The sequence below is a fragment of the Ustilago hordei genome (assembly GCF_900519145.1).
Source record: "Ustilago hordei strain Uho2 genome assembly, contig: UHO2_contig_08, whole genome shotgun sequence".
Taxonomy (NCBI): domain Eukaryota; kingdom Fungi; phylum Basidiomycota; class Ustilaginomycetes; order Ustilaginales; family Ustilaginaceae; genus Ustilago; species Ustilago hordei.
The window spans coordinates 742,402-766,687 of record NW_024545262.1 but is presented as its reverse complement, the minus strand read 5'-3'; the positions used below and the strand labels follow the sequence as shown (position 1 = coordinate 766,687).

General features: G+C 52.2%; 7 protein-coding genes across 7 annotated transcripts; 3 read left to right on the top strand and 4 right to left on the bottom strand.

The window, feature by feature from the left end:
• Positions 1 to 1,384: 1,384 nt before the first annotated feature.
• UHO2_04347 (uncharacterized protein) lies at positions 1,385 to 3,457 on the top strand (the record flags this gene model as incomplete). The annotated part of the gene is made up of 1 exon (XM_041556020.1): positions 1,385 to 3,457. One exon carries the CDS (start codon positions 1,385 to 1,387, stop codon positions 3,455 to 3,457), a length of 2,073 nt encoding a protein of 690 aa, XP_041411954.1.
• Positions 3,458 to 3,627: 170 nt separating this feature from the next.
• On the bottom strand, positions 3,628 to 4,200 carry UHO2_04346 (uncharacterized protein; the record flags this gene model as incomplete). Its single annotated transcript, XM_041556019.1, has 1 exon — positions 3,628 to 4,200. One exon carries the CDS (start codon positions 4,198 to 4,200, stop codon positions 3,628 to 3,630), a length of 573 nt encoding a protein of 190 aa, XP_041411953.1.
• Positions 4,201 to 6,430: 2,230 nt separating this feature from the next.
• Positions 6,431 to 7,762, top strand: UHO2_04345 (uncharacterized protein; the record flags this gene model as incomplete). The annotated part of the gene is made up of 1 exon (XM_041556018.1): positions 6,431 to 7,762. The coding sequence occupies one exon, from the start codon at positions 6,431 to 6,433 to the stop codon at positions 7,760 to 7,762; it is 1,332 nt and encodes a 443-aa protein (XP_041411952.1).
• Positions 7,763 to 7,958: 196 nt separating this feature from the next.
• UHO2_04344 (putative ARO1 - Pentafunctional AROM polypeptide) lies at positions 7,959 to 13,085 on the bottom strand (the record flags this gene model as incomplete). Its single annotated transcript, XM_041556017.1, has 1 exon — positions 7,959 to 13,085. One exon carries the CDS (start codon positions 13,083 to 13,085, stop codon positions 7,959 to 7,961), a length of 5,127 nt encoding a protein of 1,708 aa, XP_041411951.1.
• Positions 13,086 to 14,141: 1,056 nt separating this feature from the next.
• UHO2_04343 (uncharacterized protein) lies at positions 14,142 to 15,794 on the bottom strand (the record flags this gene model as incomplete). The annotated part of the gene is made up of 1 exon (XM_041556016.1): positions 14,142 to 15,794. One exon carries the CDS (start codon positions 15,792 to 15,794, stop codon positions 14,142 to 14,144), a length of 1,653 nt encoding a protein of 550 aa, XP_041411950.1.
• Positions 15,795 to 16,433: 639 nt separating this feature from the next.
• Positions 16,434 to 18,353, top strand: UHO2_04342 (putative RSA4 - WD-repeat protein involved in ribosome biogenesis; the record flags this gene model as incomplete). The annotated part of the gene is made up of 1 exon (XM_041556015.1): positions 16,434 to 18,353. The coding sequence occupies one exon, from the start codon at positions 16,434 to 16,436 to the stop codon at positions 18,351 to 18,353; it is 1,920 nt and encodes a 639-aa protein (XP_041411949.1).
• Positions 18,354 to 18,450: 97 nt separating this feature from the next.
• UHO2_04341 (uncharacterized protein) lies at positions 18,451 to 20,631 on the bottom strand (the record flags this gene model as incomplete). Its single annotated transcript, XM_041556014.1, has 2 exons — positions 18,451 to 18,539; positions 18,633 to 20,631. 2 exons carry the CDS (start codon positions 20,629 to 20,631, stop codon positions 18,451 to 18,453), a joined length of 2,088 nt encoding a protein of 695 aa, XP_041411948.1.
• Positions 20,632 to 24,286: the final 3,655 nt, after the last annotated feature.

The following is a 24,286-nucleotide window of genomic DNA, read 5'->3' as shown; positions in this document are numbered from 1 at the left end:
AGATATGTTCAAGGACTAGGCCAAGCAGTAGACCTCGCCAGAGACACTCCGCAGCGATTCTCGCCGAAGAGCTCGAGCGAAAAGGCAATCACCGCGGATACGCTACGGCATAGAGAGTTGCGTTGCTGAGCAAGGCACAACAGCCGATAGACGACCGAGATGAGCCCGGCCCTCAGTCTCGCTATCATCTCGATATTAGCTCGGGAAATGCTTGACGTCAGCTAGCTGCCTTGTCCATCTCAGCAGGAACTTTTTGGTTGGGAGGTGACGGCTTTTGCTCGGTGTAGATTTCGCTTTCTCGTCGGTGCGTTTGTGCAGAATTGGATTTCGCCGTCCCGCCGAGACTCAACGACGAGTTGGAGGTATCAAGACGAAGGTCCATCCTTGACTGCCATTCGCATGGATTCCATTGCCAGCCTCGCTTTTGCCTTTGCCTTTTCCTTTTCCTATCGCCACGAGCTCATCCCCCTCTCTTCCCGTTTTATCATCAAGGCTACCTCTCCAACCTCAAGCGTTGCTGATCTTGCGACACCTACCACCATCTCTACCTTCCTGACACCATTACACGTCCTCTCAACGGTCGTACAAAGACATCCCTGCTTCGGATCATTCGTTGGAGCAAAACAGCATTGCTGAGAGAGAGAGAGAGAGAGAAATCCCTGTTTCATCTACGCCGTCTCCTTCGCCACCGACACGGCTCGCAAGCCTCTCATCTCTGCGCCACGCCACGGCAAGCCAGCACCATCTCTCATTACTTTGCAGCCTCGCCACGATAGCAGCTCTTTGCAACAGCCCACATCAACAAATCTCTCCCTTGCTCCTCGCCGATACGGCCGTCAGCGTATTAAACGGAACCCTCACCACAGTCTCGGCAATCTCTTCTACCTTGCATCTTCTTGGGCCTGCGCAACGTCTGCAGCATTGCATCGTCATTCCTCGAAGCTCCTTTGTGCTAATCACCGACTCATTACCGCCACATTCTCCGTCACATGCATCACGGTATCTAAGCTTTGCTCAAACAAGCTCATTTCATTCAAACTCTACCTTCCAAGCCCGTGCTTCCGTTTATCATCCCATTCAAGCTCAAGCTCGACTTCCCACTTAGCCATCGCAAACGGCATCTCCTCCGCCTCTTCCTCTATCTCAATCTTATCTCCTCTCGCCGCGAGCTTATTCGCGGCACCGGCTTACGAAAGTCTGCATCCGTCACACACCCGGCAACCAAAGACATCCATATTACCCAATCCACTTGCTGCTTTGACGTCTTGGCACAGTTTCGCTCCTAGTCGGCTTCGTTTCTCGGATCCACCCATCTCTCAGCCTGGCTGTACAGTAGCCCTCGTCGGCGAATCACAGCAGCAAGGCATCCCACCTATTGCCGCAAATGTCACCCGCTTCAACTCAAGATTCCCTTGCTTTTGCAGACTCAGCGCAGCCGCCTGTTTCCGAACCCGCCTCCGGCAAAGATATTTACCTTCCTCACAAAGCCACGCTAGGTTTCAAGTCTTCTGCGCAACAGAATGGCGTGCGACCAAACCAATTAGATCTGCCGCAATTGCCTTCGACCCCAATGCAAGACAGTCTTCCATCCACCGAGTCGGAATTCTCTGGTACTGCATCACCCGCTACATCTGGCTTTGCTGCTGCTTTTGCTCCTTCTTCCCCAGCTTCTCCCAGCGCACTGATCGCTTCTACTCCTGCCTCTTCCAACGCTTGCTCTCCACTCGAAGAGCTCGAAGAAGCAGATATGCTTAAAAACAACGCAGCATCAACTACAGCCACCACATCGGAAGAGCCCAAAGCACTCTTTGACCAATGGAGACCAACTTCGCACCTCCTCGGCCCGCATGGATGGATGAACGATCCTTGCGGTCCCTCTTATGACTCACGTACAGGTCTCTACCATCTCTGGTATCAGTGGAATCCAAATGCCTCCACGTGGGGCAGCATCTGCTGGGGACATGCGTACAGTCTAGACATGATTCACTGGACTTCGCGTCCACGACCTGTCATCGTCCCTGGCGGCAACAGCGACCACGAAGGAATCTTTACCGGTTGCGTCCTCCAACGTTCACCGCTTGGAACAGCCGAAGAAGCAGCCGAGACAGGCGAAATGACCGCCATTTACACTGCCGTCTCCCAGCTCCCCATCCATCACACCCTACCTTACAACTACGGAAGTGAAAAAGTCGTCCTCTCCACCTCTTCTGATGGAGGCGAGACCTGGATTCCACAAGGTGTAGTGCTCAATGGTCCACCAGAGCATCTCGACGTCATTTCTTGGCGTGATCCTTATACCGCTCCCTGGCCCTTGCTCGATAGCCTTCTGGGTCGGGAAGGCAATCCTGGGCTGTACGCACTCATCGCAGGCGGAATTCGAGATACGACACCCACCATCTTTGCTTATTCCATCAACCCTACCGATCTCAGCCAATGGACTTACATCGGCACACTAGCTGACGTGGGTCCCAACCACAAAGCTGCTCCTTACGGTGTCGATCTCGGGAAAAACTGGGAAGTTGCCAACTTTTTCGCCATCCCCGATCCTCACTCCTCGGCAGAGGCTGAATATCTTTTGATTAATGTTGAGGGATGTACTGAGCCTGGACCGGCACGTGCACCTGTCTATATCAAGCTGGATCTCGAAGCAACTCAGATGCAGCAGCCGGATGGGATCCGATTGCAGCCTGGCCATGTTGGGTTGCTCGATCATGGTTGTCTCTATGCTGCTAGTAGCTTTCATGACGAGAAGCACGATCGTAGGATCGTGTGGGGTTGGATTACTGAGGATGATTTGCCAGAGGATTACTACAATACCCAAGGTTGGGCTGGATTGATCTCGTTACCGAGAGAAATGTTCCATCATCCTACTTCGAGCGAGTTGGGCATTAGGCCTGCTGAGGAGGTCTTCAAGCTGCGTCAGGGTGCACAGCACATCGCTCTTTCTACTCAAGATTTGGAACCAACCACTCTGATCGAACTGATAGAAGCTGCGATGGGTGGTGCGACGGAGTTAGCCGCAGCAAAGGTCGAGGCGGTTGCCAGCCGATCCTATGAGATCGAAATGGATTTGACTCCAGCTCAACCAGGGATCGTAGTTGCTCACAGTGACGACCTTTACACTCGCACCCTCATCTACATTTCCGACCATGGTCAGCTCGTTGTCGATCGCACACACTCTGCAGGCAAAACATCGGTCATCGCAAAGGACATCAAGGTCAACACTTCAACCCTCTACGCTCCCGTCTCGTCGACACAGAGCGGCAGTCACAAGTTGAGGCTGTTCATGGACAACTCGGTGCTTGAGATCTTTGCCGATGATCTCGTTGCACTTTCTACCCGTGTTTATCCCGATGCTGAGGATGTTGGGCTTTCCATCCTTGTTCAGCCTGCTGCTGGTGGTGCAGCGGGCGAGATCAACATCTGGGCAGGTCTTGATCGAGCTATCCTTGCTTAGACTCGTGCTTCTTACACTTGATGCTTCAAATCATTGTCATTGTCTACTTGTCACCATCATGCAAAATACAGTCACTGTCATTGCCAAACCTCATGCTTGCTTGATATCATTGATACTTTGATGAGCAGATGTGCTTGGGATGCGGCATTGTAGATGAATGTGTATGGAGTTTAGAGACCCTTCTCACTCAACGCAAAAGCAAAGCTTCTAATCGCAGTCCAAACACCCTCCTTCTCATTCGTCTTGACTTGAACATTTGCCCCTTCCGCCGCCTTGAACACCACCAACAAAGTAGCCGTAGTAGCAACGAACAACACGTCACCCTCCTCCTTTCCCTGCTCATGCAGAGTTGCTATCTCCAACGGGTACTGAGCTCCCCTTGGACCGGAGATGGTGAACTTTTTGCCAGCTAGTTCAATCTCTCGGTTGTTCTTCTTGAGTTCCTCCTCGGTGACGCTGGGAGCAGTGGCTTGGACGAAGACGTCGACCAACTGACGGATTTCTTCAGGGCCAAAAGACTTGGTGAAGGTAGGGAGGGAGCCTTGAACGGCGAGACAATCGTCACGGTCGAAGATAGCATAGTCGGAGATACCGGATGCAGGCGGGATTTGAAGTCGAGCGATCTCGGAGAAATCCAAGTTGGAGAGGAGGGATTTGCGTTGCGGTCCGTTGAGGTCGGTCAAGGATGCTTCAGTGCCAGATCCAGTGTGGGGGCCTCGGTTGACTGCTCCGCCGCCTGCCATTTTCGATGATCAGTTGTGGGTGGTAAGTGGTAGTGTTGGAAGTCGTGAAATGAAGATCTCTTCGAATGCCAAGTTGAAGAGAGTTACAGAGAATGCTATGCAGTTATGGTCGATGACGGACAAACAAGGTTTATGGCCGGCCTTATATATCTTCTGACCACCAGCACCTGAAGAAGAGGATCAAGCCTCACTTTGAAGCAAAAAGTCATGTGCCACTCGCTTGTGCGGGTTGGTGACGCAACGCTCTCTCATATACACACACATTCTTCTTGCGGTACACGCACTTGCCTGACACCATTGGACCCTGGATCTGACCTTTCCCTGCTTCTCTCGCTCTCCTTCTTTTTGTGAACGCATCACGCACCAACGTCGATCTCCACGCAAGCAAGCTCTAACCCGAATCCTGCACCTCCGAACTGGGAAGGGGGAGGGAAGAGAGAAGAGAGAAGAGAGAAGAGAGAAACGCGTGATGAGTGAGGTGTGACGTGAGGCGCAAGTTGACAGGCCATGTGTGCATAGAAAGTGTTGGTGTGTCAGCCTGCGGCCTCCACCTCGTGTGTGTTTTTGCAGGGAATTCGCCGACGACGTGACGCCCAGGCTTGTCGACTTGTCCCTATTCTTCTGCTCGGCTAGAGCTGGTGGAAGCTCAAAGATGAAGCCTCCAAAAGAGGAGATAGGGAGAATACAAGGAGGTGGCTTGGCAGGCCCCGAAAGTGTATGCTGCTGAGCTTGCAGATAATCAACATAGAAAAGGATTTTGGCGGTTGGAAAAAGTACAACAAAAATGAGGCACAAAAATGCACCTGAATTTAACATCAGTCGACAAGCATCAATCGACATCGTTCATGCTACGACTCTCCCCGTGCAATCCTCTTTAAGGGTTCAGGTAGAGGAAATAGAATAAGAGCCCTCCCTGACCCTAAGCAAACCTAGCTAGCTCTAAAGAGGAATTCTACCACTAACGTCGGAAGATCACCAAGAACAACTAGAAGGAAAGCTTGGATGTATCGACACTAAATATTTCCCGCAGATCTCTTCGATCCGCCTTCTACGCGCCATTAGCGACGTTGGTGCTTTCTGTTACCACTCACAGAAAGGTCCTTGCACGAGAGAGCTGCGTGCTTCACCCGCAGACACGAAAGAATGGATTCGATCCCGATGCTACTTGTCACCGTGCAACACTACAGAACGAGGGCCAGTGAGCAGCACGCTACATATACCAGCCCAAACATTATCGCACTCTGTATGCAGTGGCTTCATCAATTGCGCGTCGTCTTGGCTCCCGTGTCTAATTCGTACTTGACAACCGAAGAGGTTCGAGCGCATTGTGTTAGCTTCCGCCTGGGAATGGAAGCACAGCACAGACCGTATTGCAGTAAAATCGGCTCTCATGTGCTTGAGGAAAGGTTGTGCGTCAGTCCGACAACGCCACCTTACTGTAGATTCCAATCTTTAGCGTTCGTCGTTGCAAAAAAGATGTCAAACAATGCGCCTTTGCAGCCACACAATAGCTATTGTTTATCAAAGCAAGCAAGCATAGAATCCGGAGTACAGCCTAGGTGCCTTACAACGCTATTGTTCACACCTCGTCAAGCCCACTGAGACTGGGGTTAGACAAGGTTTGATACGGAAACGCAATCCGAAGTAACACCAGTCCCGCGGCTAGAAGTGTTCCGGCCAACGTATTAGACCTGGGTATGTGCAGTAACTTCTTTTTTAGCTTCGGCGTAGGATGTGAAAGAGTCTAGCACTGCATAGTCGGAAACTCAGTATGGGATTGAACCCCCCGTGCCCTAGGTAAGCCAAGCAAGAAGACCGAGCGAGCGCGGAAGGGTGCGTCATGAGTGTGTGCTTCAGAGGAAGGGAAGAGAGTGAGTTAGGAGGCGCAGTGTGGGCGACGTTGAGCTGGAGTGGGCTGCGATGGCCAGACACAATCGCAGAACAAGTGGACATCATCCCAAAAGTGAAGCGAACCTGCCAACGCGAACTTTATCATCCAGTTCCTAACCTCAGCCCTGCTCCCTCTTTTCTCCGCCTCCCTGCCGCCCCACCCTCAGCGAACAAGGAGTATATGTACCAGCTTGAAAAGCTCTCCAACCCACCCTCGCTTCCTCCCCATTCCGAACCCTACCTCTAACCACGATCTCTAACTCCACCTTCCTCTCCACCACCACATCGCTTTGTGTCGACACACATACACACATTTCTTAACCAGGGCTGAGGAAACAAGATGGGCGCAGCTCCCAGCAAACCAGACCCCTACGGTCTATACGCACACGCCTACCCGCCACCGCTCCTCCCAACATCCATGGCTAAAGCCGAAGGTCCAACCGAAATCCTCGTTTACGCCATGGGCATGTTTGCCGGTGCCAACGCTTCCCTCTTTTTCGTCTACTTCCACTTATTCGGCGGTCTTCGCTCCCGTTCGCAACCATCCCGCGATCCATACCTACTCCAACTAGCCGTGCTTATATCCGTACTATGCAACCTAACCCTGGCAATCGTCGGTTTCGTATGCCTGTACAACCGCGCACTAATCGCCCTCTATTCCAAAGTAGGATTCGACACAAACGCAATAGAATGGTACGTCCCATTGTACCACACGATGCAAGCTATACCCGGGGCCATAGGACAGTTGTATTTCGTGGCTAGGATCGCAAAGTTGTTCGACGTGAGGAAGAAATCTACCCGGATAGGAGTGGCAGTGGCGACAGTGGGGATAACGGCGCAGTTTGTATTGATGATTTGGTTCGGAGCTGCATTTTATGCTGTTCGATACAAACATCGTCTTCTAGACCCCAGCACGAGACATTGGGTGAAAGGAATTATTTCTGCATGGGCAATTATCTTTGTCTTGCTCGAAATCAGCACGACCCTGACCACAATTGCTCGGTTGATCGTTCTCCGTCGACAAACTTCCATGGATGCCGCCCGGCGTGTACTATTCAACTTGGGAGTGTACTCATTACAAGGACAGGTAGTTTTGGCTACCTTCTCGTTAACCAGCTTCTATTTGTTCTCGACTAGCGTTATTGGGTGGTATACTCCCATCTACCTCCTCAGTGGAGCGCTGTATACAACGGTGTTGTTGGCGAATTTGATCTACAGGCAGGCGGTAAGCACGGCGATGCATAAAGCAACTTCCGACTACTCACCCAGTGCGGATCCGGAGAGACAGGCGCAGAGGAACTTCGATTTCAATGCCGTCTGCACTTATCGCTCGGGGATGGAACAGGATATCCAAATGGAAGAAACGGGGAAAACTGAGGATGAAAGTTGGCAGGGTGGGGAACGAAGGTTTACCGGGTTCAGCTCACTTCATGCAGTGCGAGTAGGCGAGGTTGGGCATGCGAAAACCTTCTCGGAAGGTGCGGATGCGGCGATGCGCGATGATACAAGGCTTTTCAGATCAGACCCAGGAACAGGAACAGGAACAGGAACAGGAAGGGTGGTGGGGAGACCCTTTGCGGTTAGAGCCAGTCCTCCGACTAGACCAGCGCCGTTGGTGATGGTTACAAAGACAACTTCGCTTCATTCGAGTGAGTGCGTTGCTGATCAGTAGAAAGGGGAGAGGGAAGAACGGACATTCTTTTGGATTTTTCTCTCTAGCATTGCCCTTGTCTAGTGGAGCAATTCTTGACATTCATGACACACATAACACTTGGCTGATCGAACACACACGAGAGAGAAAAACGAGAAAAGAGAAACGAGCTTTGATTGCGAATGACAACACCTTTCAACGCTGGAGTAAAGCAAGATCAGCGCTGGAGATAAACCTCCCAAGCAGCCCTCTCAATCTCCTCCCTCGGTGCCTCCCTCCCCGACCAGCGCAAAAACTGATGGCATCCTTGCTCCAGCAAGATCGTAATCCCCGGAATAGCAGACCACAACTTCTTCCCTGCCGCCACCGCCGTATTCACCTGCTGAGCCAACTGCAAAAGGCTCGTACTGTAAGGCCTATAGCTCATATCAATCACCACTCCCCCTGCAGGATTCTTCAAAATCCCCACCGGAAGATGAATCAGTCCCTGGGCGTTGGGATCCAACGTCGCACCTTCAGCAGGGATATTCGACACTACTACCGACGGCGCAAGCTCCGCTGGGAGAGAACCGATCTCGTCTAAGGAGGTGAGAACTTGAACGTTCCACTCCACAGGAACCTGCTTGGCTAGGTTCTCTGCGTTAGCTAGCGTTCGGTTGAAGAGCAAAATTTTCTTTACGCCGAGACGATAGAGTGCGAAGAGCGCAGCGCGTGCTGACCCGCCTGCGCCGATGACAAGACCGGTAAGGTTGGGATCTGCAAGGTGGACAGTGCGGAGGGAACGTCGGGCCAGAGTCTCGATTGCGATCCAGTCCGTGTTATCCCCGAGCAGCGCTGTCACTTTCCCCTCTGCATCGCGGATGGGGATCACGGTGTTAACCGCACCAATGGCTTTCGCTTCGTCACTGACCTGATCCAAATACTTTATAATAGCAAGTTTGTGGGGGATCGTTACACTAGCCCCGCCAAAGTCACCCGAGCGAACATAGGCAGCAATAGCATCGTCCACCTCAGCCGTTTCGAACAGCTCGTAGTGATGAGGCAAACCCAAAGCACCAAAAGCCGTATTGTGGAGGACTGGGCTCAAACTGTGACTGATCGGGCTACCGAACAGCGCAAACTTGAGCGCCGTGGTTTGACCGATGAGTGCCAATGCAGTCTGAATTTGTCGGAAGGTGAGTTGTCCAGGAGCGGCTTTAACTGGCATCGTTTCATGTGTGATCGGTGTGAACACAGGGTTCACGACCCTACTGAACTGCCCGGCAGCACCCATGTTCACCGCTAGCAAAGGCTTCGTTGCTGAAGCAGAAACCTTAGCTCGGAATCGCTCTAAGCTGTAGTTGTCCTCCATCGAGTTCGCTTTGCCGATGATCTTTGCGATATCGCCGAACTGACAAGCCCGGGTGTAGATTGCAGCTGTTGTATCGCTTTCCCAGTCTAGATTTCCGGACCAGTCGTGGTGGGAGGCAATGATCTGACTGTTTGCCTTAGCTTCCACTACGGCGGTGAGGAGAGAATCGTCGAAGCCAAGCTCGAGATCAATATACTCGCAACCGTGTCGCAGGGCAAGACTGATCAGGTCAAAGTACTCTTTCTGGTGGTTGTCCGGGAACATACCTCCCTGCGAATGAGTACGGACGGTGAACACGATTGGGAGCGAAGTGCGGTGTCGCAATGCCGCCAACTGGTTCCTCACAAAGTCATTGGGTGGAACTTGAGGTGTCGTCACTGGCTGACCTGACGGGTTCAGAAGATCGGCACGGAACTCCAACGCATCCGCACCAGACTCCATACTCCTAATCAACTCCAACTTCGGCACTACATCCGGGAAAGTAAGACTCAAAAAGTAAGTCCTCCTCCCTCCCTTCCTGCTATCCACCACCAGATCTTCCACCTGATTAGTATCTTGCCCAGTGACGAACTTGAAGAATCTCGCCACCTCCGACTCCAATCCGAACTGCTTCTGGATTGTAAACGACGGATCTGGGACGTTGGCTGCACATGGTTGTGCCGTCATACTCTCGCCTTCCGAGTAAGAGACGAGTTCGACAGACGAGCATTCGCTGAACCATGGGTTGCGACGGTGGTAGACGTCCATAATGGGTTCTCCGTAAGCTGGGCGGTCGCTGGTAGCGAGGAAATTGACAATGGCTTCCGTGTCGCGGACGATGTAGACGACTGGTCCTTTGGTCTGAGCGTATTCAGCGAGAAGCTTGCGGCAGGCTTCAGTTTCGACTACTCCTCCACCGAGCGAAATGAGGTGGCCGGTGGGATGGTGCAGCATGAGCTCTTCCAAAATCTTCAATTCCTTCTGTCGGAACGCGGGCCATCCATGCTGTTTCACGAACTCACCCAACCCATCCTTCGATCCGAGCTTCTGGTTAAAGACAACATCAGCATCAACAAACGTTCTTCCCAACGCAGCTGCACCAATCGCACCCAAAAATGTCTTTCCCGACGCACGCATGCCAATACAAAAGATAGTCGCATCCTTGGCGTACTTCTTCGGCGCCAGCGCCCCGCTACTGGTCAACTGGCTCAAAATTGTAGCCTGCTTCCCATTCGCACCTGCCACGCTGGCCTTGTTGAAGTGCGAAGGAGAAATGCACAAGCTCGGCGAGCATTCAGGATCAACACCATGAGCACGAATCCCAAGCTTGCGTTCCAGATCATCCCACCAGTTCGGCCAAGTCTTTTCGACACATCGCTTCTCTTCCAAAATCGCACCCGGTGCGAGAGAGGAAAGAACGGAGAAAGCCATAGCTACACGGTGGTCGTCGTAGCAGTGAACGCGAACGTTGGATCGGAGTTGGCGGTAATCGATACCGAAGATCTCGAGACCATCTTCGTGTTCCTTGGTTTCGACCTCGAATTTGGCGAGTTCGTCCATCATAGCGCGGATACGATTGCATTCTTTGACACGCTGGTTGGCGATTCCTGTGATGCGGGTGGAAGGGCGAGCAGTCGAGGTAGAGCCGTTGGCAGGGGGCTGTGCTGAAACAGCGAGAAGCACGGAAGCGGTGAGGAAGGCATCGGTCATGGGCTCCATGTCCACCAAGCCGATCTGACGAAGCTGACCAACCTTAGGCCCGATAACAGTGGTCGAAGTGGCGGTCTGATGAACAATGCATCCCATCGGTTCGAGAACCTCCTTAGCGAAACGAGCATCGCCTTGAAGAGAAGCAGAGCCGATGTTGGGAACTGTGCATTCGGTACCGGTGATAGCAGCAATAGCAAGCGGGTAAGTAGCACTGCTAGCATCACTCTCAATGTCGTACACGTCAGGCGAGATGTAGTGGCCCTTGGGAATCCTGTACGTGTTGGAAGGTCGACCTGTGGCAGGGTCCAACAGACGCTCGACCTTGATACCGAAGGTAGCCATCATGGCGATGGTCATATCGATGTAGAGCTGCGAAATGACCTGACCTCCAACAAGCTCCAACACGACATCCTCAGCCGCATAAGGAGCGCAGAGCAAGATCGACGAGACGTACTGCGAAGAGATCGTAGCCGAGAGCTGGATCTTGCCGCCCTTGAAACCGCGCTCGGTACCCTTAACCGCAAGAGGCAAGCATCCATGAGCCTCCAAGTAGTCGATCGAGGTGCTGTTGGAGCGAAGCGCATCAACAAGCGCACCGATAGGACGCTCCTTCATACGCTTATTACCGGTGATCACGACAGGTTCTTGGTTGCCATCATTCTCAACGAGGCTGACGACAGTGGCCATGAATCGAGCTGCAGTACCTGCGTTCTGAAGGTAGATCTGCTTGCTGTTGGCAGGGCGACGAAGAGCACCGTTATTGCCGTGAACGACGATAGTCTCTCCTCCATCTTCGAACTCGAAGCGAGCGGCCTGCAAGTCATGGAGACCAGACATCATGACCTGTGTGTCGTCGGAGTGAAGCATGTTGCGCAAACGACAAGTGTTGCCGGCAAGAGCAGCAAGAACGAGAGCACGGTTGGAGATCGACTTGGAACCGGGAGTCGAGAGGGTCACCTTGGGATTGTTGGGTTGCTCAAGGATGGGTGTGACGGTAGCACCAAGGGAGAGGACACGGCGGATGATGTCGTCGCTGACGGTGGAAGCTTTATCTTCGACAGTGTCACCGATGGAACTGAGGAGGACAATCTTCTTGTTGCTGCCCGAATTCTTCTTGTCAACTTTCATGATGTCGAGGAGACGGTCGACAGTGACGTCGAGCGACTTGGGAAGACGGGTGAGGCGCGGGTCGGAGAGGGTGACAGGCAAGTCGTACTCCTTGAGACAACGGGTGAGACGTCCAATGGCAACCTGGCTGAGACCGTGCATGTAACGAGCGACCTCGGCTTCGAGGATCATTCCGATCGAGATGCACTCACCGTGGAGCATCTCAGGTGTGAGGACGGCTTCGATAGCGTGACCAATTGTGTGGCCAAAGTTGACGAGGTTTCGCAGGCCGGTTTCCTTCTCGTCGATAGTAACAATATGAGCCTTGACACCAACGGAACCGCGAATGACATCGAGAAGCAAGGACTGAGCCTGGGTACGGGTATCGAGTGTCCTGCCCTCATCGAGGGGAGCATGCTTAGCGAAAGGACCAAGCACAGCAGATCGAATCGCAGGTGCACTAGACTCGAGCTTGGCAAAGTCGATCGGATCCCAAATAGCAGCGGTCTTGACGACTTCCGCCATACCGTTACTGAACTCGCGGGCTGGCAAGGTTTTGAGCCAAGCAGCATCAATAAAGACGTAGTTGGGTTGGTGGAAGCTGCCAATCAAGTTCTTTCCCAGCGGGTGGTCAATCGCGGTCTTACCACCCACCGCCGAGTCGACCATAGCAAGGAGCGTAGTTGGGATCTGAACAAACTTGAGACCACGCATGAAAGTAGCAGCTACGAATCCCACAAGATCGCCAATCACACCACCACCAACAGCAAGCATAACAGCATCACGGGTGACACGGTGCTCAAACATCCAATCCTCGATGGCATTCTTGCCTTGACGGCTTTTGGAGGCTTCGCCGGGCGGGATGACCTTGGTGAGAAGCTTCCAGGTGTGCGAAGGACTGAGTTCTGCAGCGGCCTTTTCGAACTCGCGACGGAAAGCGGTGGTGACGCTGCATCTCGATTCGAGGTTCTGGTCGGTGATGAGGACGTAGGTGGATGAAGGTAGGGTGGAGAGAAGCGTCCTGGCGATGTGAGGAGTGAGATGGTAGCCGAGATGAATGGGTGTGTCAAGGCAACGAAGAGTGTGAATGGTAGCGCCAGTAAGAGGGTCGGTGGAAGGAGGAGCGTGGTATGAAGGCGTCTTTGTCCTCAGCACGGGTTCGGCTGCCGACTGGGATGATGGCTGTGTAGATGCCATTTTTGGCGGTGGAAGCGAGGGGAGCAGATACGCCGATCAGACCAAGAGCGAGGCTGCCTTTTCAAGGGAAAAGCAATCGCTCAAGATCAGAAGCTAGCGTCTGCCTTGTTCTATTGGGGGGAAGTGTACGGCGGAGTAGGGTAGAGAGGTTGTAGCTGGTACCGACCAGGTGATATGCAGCGTGTGGACAAGCTCAGGATGTGAGCTTGGGGTTGCGTCAACAAGCGGTTGTGAAGCTTGTTGAGATCGATTGTCGTAAAGAGCTCGATCTGCAACACCTACAGAGCTTTGATCGAAGGAGCAGACAGCGAAGGTCGGATTGTGTAAGGAGCGAGAGGTTGTTCGTTGTAGCAGTTGTAGTGGAGAGAGGGGGGGAGGAAGATGGAAAGATGAAGAGTTGCAAGGAGAAGCGAAAGTGTCGGCGTGGCGATTTAATTGGCCGCACCAAATGCTCGAGCGCTGCTGCAAGCCAGCATCCCTCCTGTTGAAGCTCAATCTTCTCAGACAAGCGCAGTGACTGCATTTGTATCGCACATCTGTTCCAAGTTGTCGTCTTGCAAAGCATGTTGGTGCTAGGGTGTGGGCAAAAGCAAGGTTGTTGCTGCTGCTGCTACTATTGCTGGCACTGAAAAGTGACTCGATCTGCCCACACTCCTCTGGGGCCTCTGCCGCTTGATCTGATTTTCCACAGGAAAAGGCGAGAAAAAAGGGAAAAAAAAAAAAAAAAAAAAAGAAAAAAAAGGGCTTTCTAGATCTTCTTATCGCACGAGAAAAAAAAAAGAAAGAAAAAAACAAAAAAAAAAAAAACAGTATTCACCGCGCCGGTGAAGCAGACCCTGAATAAGAAGCTCACTGGCTTGTACCTTCAGCTGATCATGCTTTGCCCTAGAGACTCTAAACAGCACAGACTCAGACTGTATCCGAATATGCTGGATGTATTGAAATGCAGGGGCAGTAAGATGCAATCGAGACCGTTTTGAACACGAGCAATTGTGATGGTGAACAAGTGAAAGACAGTAAGAACAGAGGAGCGTGGTGAAAGGTTAATGGCTTGGCTCACTTCTTGGATCTGCCAATCTTCTTACCCTCAAAGCCAGGTCTCGCCTTTCCAAATGACGGCTTCTTGCCACTCGGAGTCTTAGACTTGGACAAGGTGGACGAAGAAGCCTTCTTTCCCTTCCCACCTTTCGCCGCCTTTCTTGCAGCAATATTATCCTGACGCTTCTTCTGTCTATCCGCCTGTTGTTTGACCTCTGCCTGCTTGCGCTCGTTCCATGCGATACCTGACTTCTCCTTCTGCTTGTCCTTGCGTTTGGCTGCTTTCTTGAGCAACTTCTCGTCGTCACGAATCTTGACACCTGTGGCTGAAGCAAGCACTTTATCCCACTGCTTCTGCTCTTCCAACTCGGAAACCTTTGCGTTTAGCGCTTCGGGTGCATCGCCAAGCTTGTTGGCCAATTTGGCTTTTCGTGCCTCTTCTTGCTTCTTTCTCGCCTCAAGCACCTGCAAAGCTGCTTTGGGATCGGATGGTAGAGCAAGCTTGCTCTTTTTGCCGCCTGCTGAAGACTCAGGCAACGTCGCACCGGCAGCACCAACAGCTTGGAAGTCGAGTGCGTTAAAGTTGAGCGATCCACCGTTGACGTCAATGTTCGAAGCACCCGAGCCGGAAGCTCCATTGCGCTTGTCACCGTAGCCTGGCTCAGCAACGAGAAGTGCTGGTGCCTTGGTGCCAATGTTGAGCTGCTTGCCGGATTTGGTACCGTTGGGAGCATTGTCGATGCCAGCTTTCTTAGCTTTGGCGGCAGCTTTTGCCGCTGCTTTCCCTTCCATCTTTTTCTGCTTCTTCTTCTCGCGCGCGTCGATCCTCTGTCTGCGTCGTTCCTCGAGAAGCTCGTCTTTGCTGCTGATCACACTGCTTCCTGCATCGGAAGCATCTTCAATGGTGTCGAGGTGGCCACGCTTACGTTGCAGACCGGCGATCTTGGCATGAAGTTTGGCTCGTAGCGCTTCGACGGATGCTTTGCGCTCGCCTTCCGTCTGGATCGGCTTGGGTGCAACGGGAGCAGCGACACCATTAACGCCCTTAGCAGCAGGCTTAGATAGCAGATCCTCCTCATCCGAATCCTGCAAATCTTCATCTGTATCTCCCGCTGCTGCAGCGCCTCTTGTCTCGTTGTCCTCCTCATCGTCCTGGTCGGAGACCATGCCTTCAACATCCATCTCCAGATCCGAGTCAGCTTCGGCCGCTTGACGAGCTGCTTTGGCAGCAGCACGTTCGGCTTGAATATCGGTGACGGTGACAAAGTTGTCTGGATCAAGACGCTGTTTCTTGGCTTCGCGTAGCTTTGTTTTGCGCTCCTGTGCTTCGATCTCGGACTTGGCCTTCTTGCGTTTGTTCTTCATGTACTTGGATGAGGCACCGTCTTCTGCGAGATCGTCGACGTCATCGCGTGTAAGGTAGAATTGCGGTGGGATGAGGTCAAGGAGCGAGGTGAAGGCAGCATTGTGCTTTGTCAATGAATCGAGGTACTTTCCGGATGCAGCAGATGTCGAAACGTCTGCGGAAGTGGATGCTGAGGCGGAAGCGTCAACGCCATTGACTGAAGTGCTAGCAGTCTTTGCTTGCTTTGTTGGCGACTTCTTTGTTGGTGTGCCGTTGGGGAGGGTCGAAGTGGACGCCTTTGATGAGGCAACCTTTGCAGCTGCCATTGTGTAGATGAATCAGAGACGGTGCTCAGTATCCCCGACTGCTTGCTTTCCTTGGGATGGCGGAACTTGCACTGTGTGTTCGTAAGGGCCGGAGAGTCAGTCGAGCCGTGAGCCAGTGAAAAGGGTGTGTCCGAGCTGTATCCGTGGCAGCTCCTGAAGCTATTCAAGTCGATGCGGTAAGATGTGGATGAGTGATGAGCAGAGGGAGATAGTATGGTATGGAACAAGCTTGAGCTCTAAGATAGCTGATGGTTACCCAAAGCTAAAAAAAAGTCTCTCGCTTCTTCACTCTCAAATTTCAGAAAATTTCGTCTGCTGCAGGAAGGAGAAGGAGATATGTAGGAATAAGAAAAAGAAAAAAAGAAAAAGAAAAAGAAAAAAAGCATCGGCATCGGCAGCAATATCGGCATCGGCATCGGCATCGGCATCGGCATCGGCCTTCACCGAAACAGGCTTTTGAGCAGGGGATCGGGACTTTTCAACCGATCTGGACCCTGACATTTTCACTTTTTCTTCTTGAAATTTTTGATTTTCTCCACACACAAACAAACACGGCACCGAACAACATGAAGAAACAAGAAGCTCAGCTTTGTGCTCACACCAACACCACCTCTCTTATCAGGGCCACTTGATACAACTATGGCGACACAAATACCCCAGCGAACAGCCAAACGGCAACGTCTCGCCGACGAAAAAGCTGCTCGTGAAGCTTCTTCGCTCCAAGCCCAAGGTCAACTCGGTCCCTCAACAGAGACCCTTGTCATCCAATTCCAGTCCGGTCAAGATGGAAGCCTGCTCGGTCCCACCATCAACTTGCCCGCATCAACAGGTCAGAAGGAACTTCAGGCGATCATTAACCAGCTTCGACGTCAGCTCAAAGCAGCTCAAGGTCCCAAGAAACGCTCTGTAGACGACCCGGCAGAGAGCGACGACGATGACGATGACGATGACGATGACGATTTACCTTACGCCTTCCACGTCGACCTCCAACAGCTCTCAGCAAGCGCAGGTGTAGATACAGAGGAAAAGCAGGAGCTGGTCAAGAGCAATGCTCGACTACCCATCAACGATTCGCTCACTCAGGATGTTCTCAATGCTCAGCAGGCGAAGAAGCTGGGTCTCAGTCAGGAAGATACCCTTACCGTTGTCTTTGAGCCGCAAGCTGTGTTCAAAGTTCGACCTGTTAGTCGATGCTCGAGTACGATGAGCGGTCATGCTTCGCCTATTCTATGCAGTACTTTCTCTCCCACTGGCTCGCTGCTGGCTACAGGTGCTGGTGATAAGACGGCTCGACTTTGGGATCTTGACACCGAGACACCCATGCACACGCTCGTGGGACACTCCAACTGGGTTCTGTGTGCCGAGTGGGAGGGTCGCGAACGCAAACTCGCTACCGGCGGAATGGATGGTCAAGTGTGGGTTTGGCAAGCACTTGATCCTAACTTTACCGGTCGCAAGGGTTGGCTTTCCCGAACGGCTAAGCAGGTTGATGAGGAATGGCAAGAACAGCAGAAGCAAGAGAACGGCGATACCACTGCTGCTGATACCGCTCAGGGAGAAACAAACGGCAAGCCGGCCAAGATGGGCGTCAAAGCACGTCGAGCAGCCCGAAACGCTGCACCTCAAGGCAAGCCTCTTTGTGGACACACCAAATGGATCACCTCTCTCTCATGGGAACCTATTCATCTCAACCCAACCAATCCTCGCCTTGCATCCTCTTCCAAAGACGGCACCGTTCGAGTCTGGAACCCCACCCTCCATCGTTGCGAATATATCCTCGGAGGCCACACAGCCTCAGTCAATTGCGTGCGTTGGGGAGGCGAGGGAGCCATCTACACCGCTTCTTCCGATCGCACCGTGAAAGTCTGGTCCGCGGATGGAGGTAAACTCATCCGCAACCTCAACGAACACGCTCACTGGGTCAACACCATCGCTCTCTCCACCGACTTTATCCTCCGTACCGGTCCTTTCGATCACACCGGTCGAGCAGCCTCCTCCTCCTCCAACAACAACAATATCACCCCATCCTACGTCCAACCCTCCGACGAAGACGCCAAATCCTCAGCCCTAAACCGTTTCCGCGAAGCCACCAGCTCCGGTTCCACCCCCGAAACCATCATCACCGGATCCGACGATCACACCCTCTTCCTCTGGCCTCCTCAAATCAACGGTTTCGCCTCCACACCCAAGAAACCCATCGCTCGTCTTACCGGTCACCAGAAAAGCGTCAACCACGTCGCGTTCTCCCCAGACGGTAAAAAGATCGCTTCTGCTTCTTTCGACAACAGCATCAAGCTTTGGGATGCTCGAACAGGGAAATTTATCGCGACGCTGAGAGGGCACGTAGCGTCGGTGTATAGGTTGGCTTGGTCGAGCGATTCGAGAATGTTGATTTCCGCGAGTAAAGATTCGACGTTGAAGTTGTGGGATCCGGTGAAGACGTTCAAGATTAGGAAGGATTTGCCGGGACATACGGATGAAGTGTACTGTGTCGATTTTGTTGCTGATAAGGTGGCCAGTGGGGGCAGGGATAAGGTTGTAAAGATTTGGCGTCACTAAGCTCGCACTCATAGACAGCATTTCATCCATGGTTCCACACACACTTTTAACGACGCGGCTGAATGAAAGACGAGTCTGTATTTGATCGTGAGGCAACTTAGCAAAGACCTAACCTCTCGAACAAAGCCGGAATCAATCCAGCAGAGAACAACCCAATATTGGTATACACTATCACTTTGGTCAACACTGTTGATCGCCGCGCCACAACAAAAAGGATTCTCGTCAGTTTTCTCCCCATCCACATCAGATCAGATAGTGGGGTGTTTGCGGGGAACTTACCATCGGCATCATAATGTTTGACCTCTTTCTCCACCTCGGTCGGGGTAGTACGTTTGATATCAGCTGCCAAATTCTTCGCTACCTGTTCATCAGGCGCTACAAAGTTCGGATGTGCCTTGCTTTGCGTTAACGGAATAGGCAGATCCTGAGCCCCTCGTTCAGCTACTGTATCCTCGATCGCATCATCCGCACTTCCGCCACCAATCGTGAATTGAATCTTTCTCTTGCCCACTGCCGATCCGCCACCCAACGCACGTCGCATCTCCAGTGGATTCGGACTCGGAGTTCTCGACAGAACAGGTGAATGTATCGGTGACCTCGCCAACAATGCACTTGAAACAGAAGACGGGCTTGATGCTCCTCCGGCTCCACCCATCGCAATCGCACTAGCCCTCCTACTACCCAGCGGCGAAGTAAGCGGGGACTGAATCGTCTGCTCATTCCCACTTTCATCAGTAACAATAATTTGACTGGGCAAATCGATCACCGACGGAACCGCGCTTAGATCCTTCAGTGGGATCTTGTTATAATCGCTCGCCGGTGTATAATGTCTTCTCGGCAGACTGAACCCGATCAACTCATCCACCAACCTGAACGTCGGCGGAAGTATCACTTTACACGCCGTCTTCACAATTACCCTCAACAATAGCACGTTGACTAAACCGAACACCATAATTAGACCATTCTTAATCCATCTCTCCCACACCCCCGCGATCGGGATCTGGATTAGAGGCTCTCTGTCGATGCTGGTTGCGTTAAAGCTGCGAGTTTCTAACCCTGCCAAAGCACCGCTCGGGCCTTGGAAAGGGTGCAAGGTGGGATCGGTATTGAGTGTGATCCCGAACCGGATTCCACTCCATCGCGCTAGACCTACGCCCATAGCAACAGAGATAAAGGCAATGGCGTCTTCGAAGCACGGGCAGTCATCGACTGGTTGTGGATGAACCGAAACCATCAACAACCCAGCTGGGATTACTGCGATTGGAACAGTCCAACTGTTGATCTGGAAAAACTCTTCGATCTGGTCAAAGCATGCCCATTGTACCGCCGTGATGGCTGCACCCAATGCTGAGCCGGCAATACAGTCGATGATCGAATGCATACCGGCGTAGATGCGCCCATAGACAACGCTGGTTGCGTAGAATAAGAGACCTGCTTCCCAGAGTGGAGAGGAGAAGATGCCGATAGATTCTACAGGGGTGATTTGGCGAAGTTTTCGAATCCAAAGGTAGATGTAAAGTGCGATGCTGACACTGTTGGTTGAGTGTGTTGATGGGAATCCATACTCCAAATGATGCGTACCCACCGTTAGACGCGTTACTGGGGGAGAGTAAGGCCGAGGAAGGCAGAAAAGATCCTTGATCGCAGAAGAAAGATACACTCCAAAAGCCAAAACGTTGATCATTCCACGACCGAACCTCGGGTCTCCCAACCAGAAGATCATCGGCAAGAAGACGAGGAAGAAACTATGCGTCCCCAGCAGGGATGTGTTGACGAAATATCGATCTAGCCATGGTCTACGCATGAAATTCTGATGTCGCTCGTGTAGCGACGCTTCCTTGCGCAAGACTGCTACGATGAGACGACGCAAGAAAGCGACAGGAGGTGGAAGGTATGCATCGTAAACGGAATCGTCTTGGAGTCCGATGGAGGTGGTCAGCTCGTGTTGGGGGACGCAATCTTTGTCGGTGGATTTGACGTAGGATGAGCCACGAAGGAGACCGATGCGTTCGATCTTTTCGTGCTTTTGGATGTGACCTCGTTTGCCGTTGTTCTTGTCTTTGGAGTCGGAGGTGTTGGATGAAGAGGTGTTGGGCGAAGAGATGTTGACGCTGAGCGGAGGTCGAGAGCTAGTAGCAGGGAGAGAAAAGGAAGGGGAGCAAGGCGATGAAGGAGAAGCAGACTGATGCCAGGAACCAGAAATCTTGCGATCTTCTTCGATGCTAGATGTGGATGCCTCGCGAACGGCGGGTGCTCGACGCTGATGTAGAGCAGACATTGTGATGAAAAAGATTTCTGTGCTACTTGCTAGCTGCGAAATGTTCTACAGCATCTCTGCCTTTTGTTGTGACGTGCTGGCTGTTGTTGTTAGTGATGCTGGTGGTGGTGATGGAAAGCTGTGTCAAACGGAAGCTCGAACCGACAATCGCTTCTCTGCCTTGTTGTCCGTGTGTGTTACACAAATTCGGTCCGGAAGACAACTGTAAGCGCTTTGCCGATGTCAATTGCAAATCGGGCAAGAAGACCATGTATTTATCGCGTATCGGGCAAGGATCGAGCCCGAGATCAGGCTCGCTAAAATGAATGGAAGGAAAAGCTGGATACAGCAACACTTGCCCTGGAGCTGGCCAGGGATGCTGAAGGGCGTGCGTCAAATGTCAATGATCACAAGTGTCGATTGTGATGATGGGTGCGTGCTAAGTACAAGATGATCCGAGTGTATATATATATCTCAATGCTCCTCGTATGCATGTACAGACCCTGTGTGGAAGTTTGAGGGCAATCGGGTAATTTCCTAATTTAGCCGGATGTCACAGGGTCTGCGCAGAAGATCCTGCACAGAAGATCTGAAGCAAGCATCAGGTACCGAAGATCTGAAACAAGCATCGGGCGTGTTGTGCGCATCCCAGCCTGGCTCACACGGCCATAAAATGGGGGTCAGTTGGTCAATGCAGAAGACAATATGAAGGTCCTGTTAGATTGCAGGTCAGTGAGGTGGCTCACTGGCTCAAAGGCTCCCAGCCTGCCAGCCAAAGGTTGAGCCACCTGCACAGCAGAGAGCAGTCTCGACAGGGATGGGGCCAACTGGAGAGGCTTAGGAAGAACCCACATTGCACCACAAGGCAGTGGGGGGGATGAGTGGGCCATCTCAAAGATGGTAGAGAGCAGAGATGGAGAGGTCCTGATGGTCAGTGGCTGAGCAGTCAATGTAGTGCTGGAAACAGTCTGAGTTCCACCAGCCAAGACACTGAATGGTAGTGGCATCAGCACCAAGGCTGGCAGCCCAGGTGGCAGCACCATGGCAGAAGGAGTGGCCAGCATAGGCCAAGGGGGAGAGGCCAGAAGCTGCAATTGCCCATTGGAGTGTTGAGACAAAGGCAGAGTGAGAGAGGGGTGCAGTTCTGGATGGGCCAAGGCCAAAGAGGGGAGAGGAGGCTGGTTGGGAGAGCAAGGGTTGGAGGTGAGAGATGGGCACTCAGGCCCACCCATGAGGGGGGCGACCACCTTGACACCAAGCCTGAAAGGGTCAGTCTTCGAGGCCAGGAGGGTGATGACGGCATGGTCATGGGAAAGGGCCACACTGGCCACCCGGAGGATGATGGCTGGATCAGAGGAACATGTCAGAGGTCGCGCGCCCAAAACCTGATATCTGTAATAGAACCGTGTCTATTACAAATCCTGTCGAGATATGTGACAGTGCTTGTGGTATTATGATTCTTGGTGAGATATGTAGTAGAGATGTTGCTATCACTTTTCTTGCTCAAAGATGCAGTAATGGCTTTGCTATTGCAGGTTTTGACTAACCACTGTGGACACTCCATCCAGAGGTAGCTCAGCATGATCAATAACTTGGATGTATTGCCTGACACCAAAGGTCTGGTGTGAGTGAGAGGACTGGTAGCACTGACATGAGTGTCCAGTGTGTCAACTGAATGCTTGAGGTGATCCCCAGACCACAGTGGACAACTGCCTTTGGTTCTATCATTATCCAGACCACAGGTTTCTATGAACTGCCTTCAGATGTCAGTGAGCAGTGATACAACACATGCACTACAATGGATGCAATCTTATTGAGATTGCAACATGCTGACTGGATACTAATGTATACTTATGTGTAAAGCTATGACTAGTAGTGTATGGTGTAGAGTGGATGCTGATCCACTCACTTACTATGATGGGGAGCATGGTTATATACCTTTCTAGTAGTGTTGCCCACAACACTGCTCCTCCTCCTCCTTCCTGCTACTCCCCCCATCCATCCTTGTGCTGCTACTCGTTGGCACTGCTTCCCTAGCCTCCTGCAGATGGATGGGCCTCTTGCTGCCTTCATCTTTGTTAGGGGTCAGTCCCACTTCATCTGAGTGGTGACTCACACCCCCCTCTCATACTTATGTCATCAGCGCCCACCTGTTGGCCCTGACCTCATCTTCGTGTCAGACCCCTGCTTCATCCAGTGGTGTCTTCCTCTTGTACAATGTTCCCTCCCTCATCGTATCAGCGATGGGGTGTGTCATGGGGCTGGATGCGCAAGAAGCAGGAAGATCTGTCAACTCATATGAAGGGAGCACAGAAATCAAGGAATTGGGTGTCATGGGCCTGGATGCTCAAGAAGCAGGAGGGTCATGGGTTCATATGGAAGGAGCACAGGTATCGAAGATCTAGTCGAGATCAGTAGAGAGCATGGTCGTAATGCAGTCTCCATGGAGACCATGGACTCCTATGGACTCACATACAAAGGAGGGCCAAGCACAGCCACGAGGAGGACCAAGCTCAAGGAGCAGGCACAGCCACGAAGAGGACCAAGCTCAAGGAGCATGCAGATGGTTACCACTCAGGGGCTCGAGAGACAAGAGCCAAAGGAACTGTCACTGATCAAAGGAGGAGGAGCAGTGTCGAAGGAGTCGACACCAGGTCATGAGGAGGAGGAGCAGTGTCGAAGGAGTTGACACAGCTCAAGAGGCACAGGGGTGCCAAGCAGGAGAGGCCCCTGAGCAGTACTCGATGAAGAAGGTACTCTCTGGAGAGAGAGAGCAGGAGCAGCATCGCTGGTGATGCTGAGTAGAGGTATATAACCATGCTTTCTCATCATCATAGGTCGAGTGGATCCTCATCCACTCTACTCACCATATAACTAGTTATCACTTCAGCATAAGTATACATTAGTTTCAGTCAGCATAGCAGCAATCTATCAAGGTTGCTCCTCATCGTAGTGTGTGTGTTGTATCACCACTACCTGACGTCCGAAGGTGCCCATAGCAGGTTAGCAGTCCGGATCAAGATAGAACCGAAGGCAGTAGTCCACTGCGGTCCGGGGATCACTTCAAGCATCAAGTCAACACACTGGACACTCGTGTTGACACCACCAACCTTATCACCAACACCATCAACCTCATTATCATCGACATCACCAATCTCATCACCAACACCATCAACCTCATCATCATCAACACTCACACCAGACCTTGGTGTCATCATAACATTGATATTGATCGTGCCGAGCTACCCCTGAACGGAGTGTCCCCAGAGGTCAGCCGAAACCTACGATAGTATATACAACGAACGCCACCTGCTGTCACTGCACAACTTGATAGTCACCGATACCGAAACAATAGCTGTCGCACAGTTTGATAGTCACCGAGTATCTCGACAGACCAACCTGGGTTTCAGGCGCAAGACCCCTGACATTAGAGTGGATCGTTCAAGCAGCTCCTCATGATCACCATGACAGACCCAGACCTCAACAATAAGCTCGATAGACTACTCACTCTATTGGAAGCACAGCTAGAGCTTACCAGACAGGGTCATCGAGAGGAACGATTACAACGAGCTCAACTGAGCAGGGAGGAGACAATGGACCTCTCTCACTCAGAAGACCAAGCAGGAGGAGGAGATGAGTCTATGATAGGAGACCCACAAACTCCTACTCCAGCTCC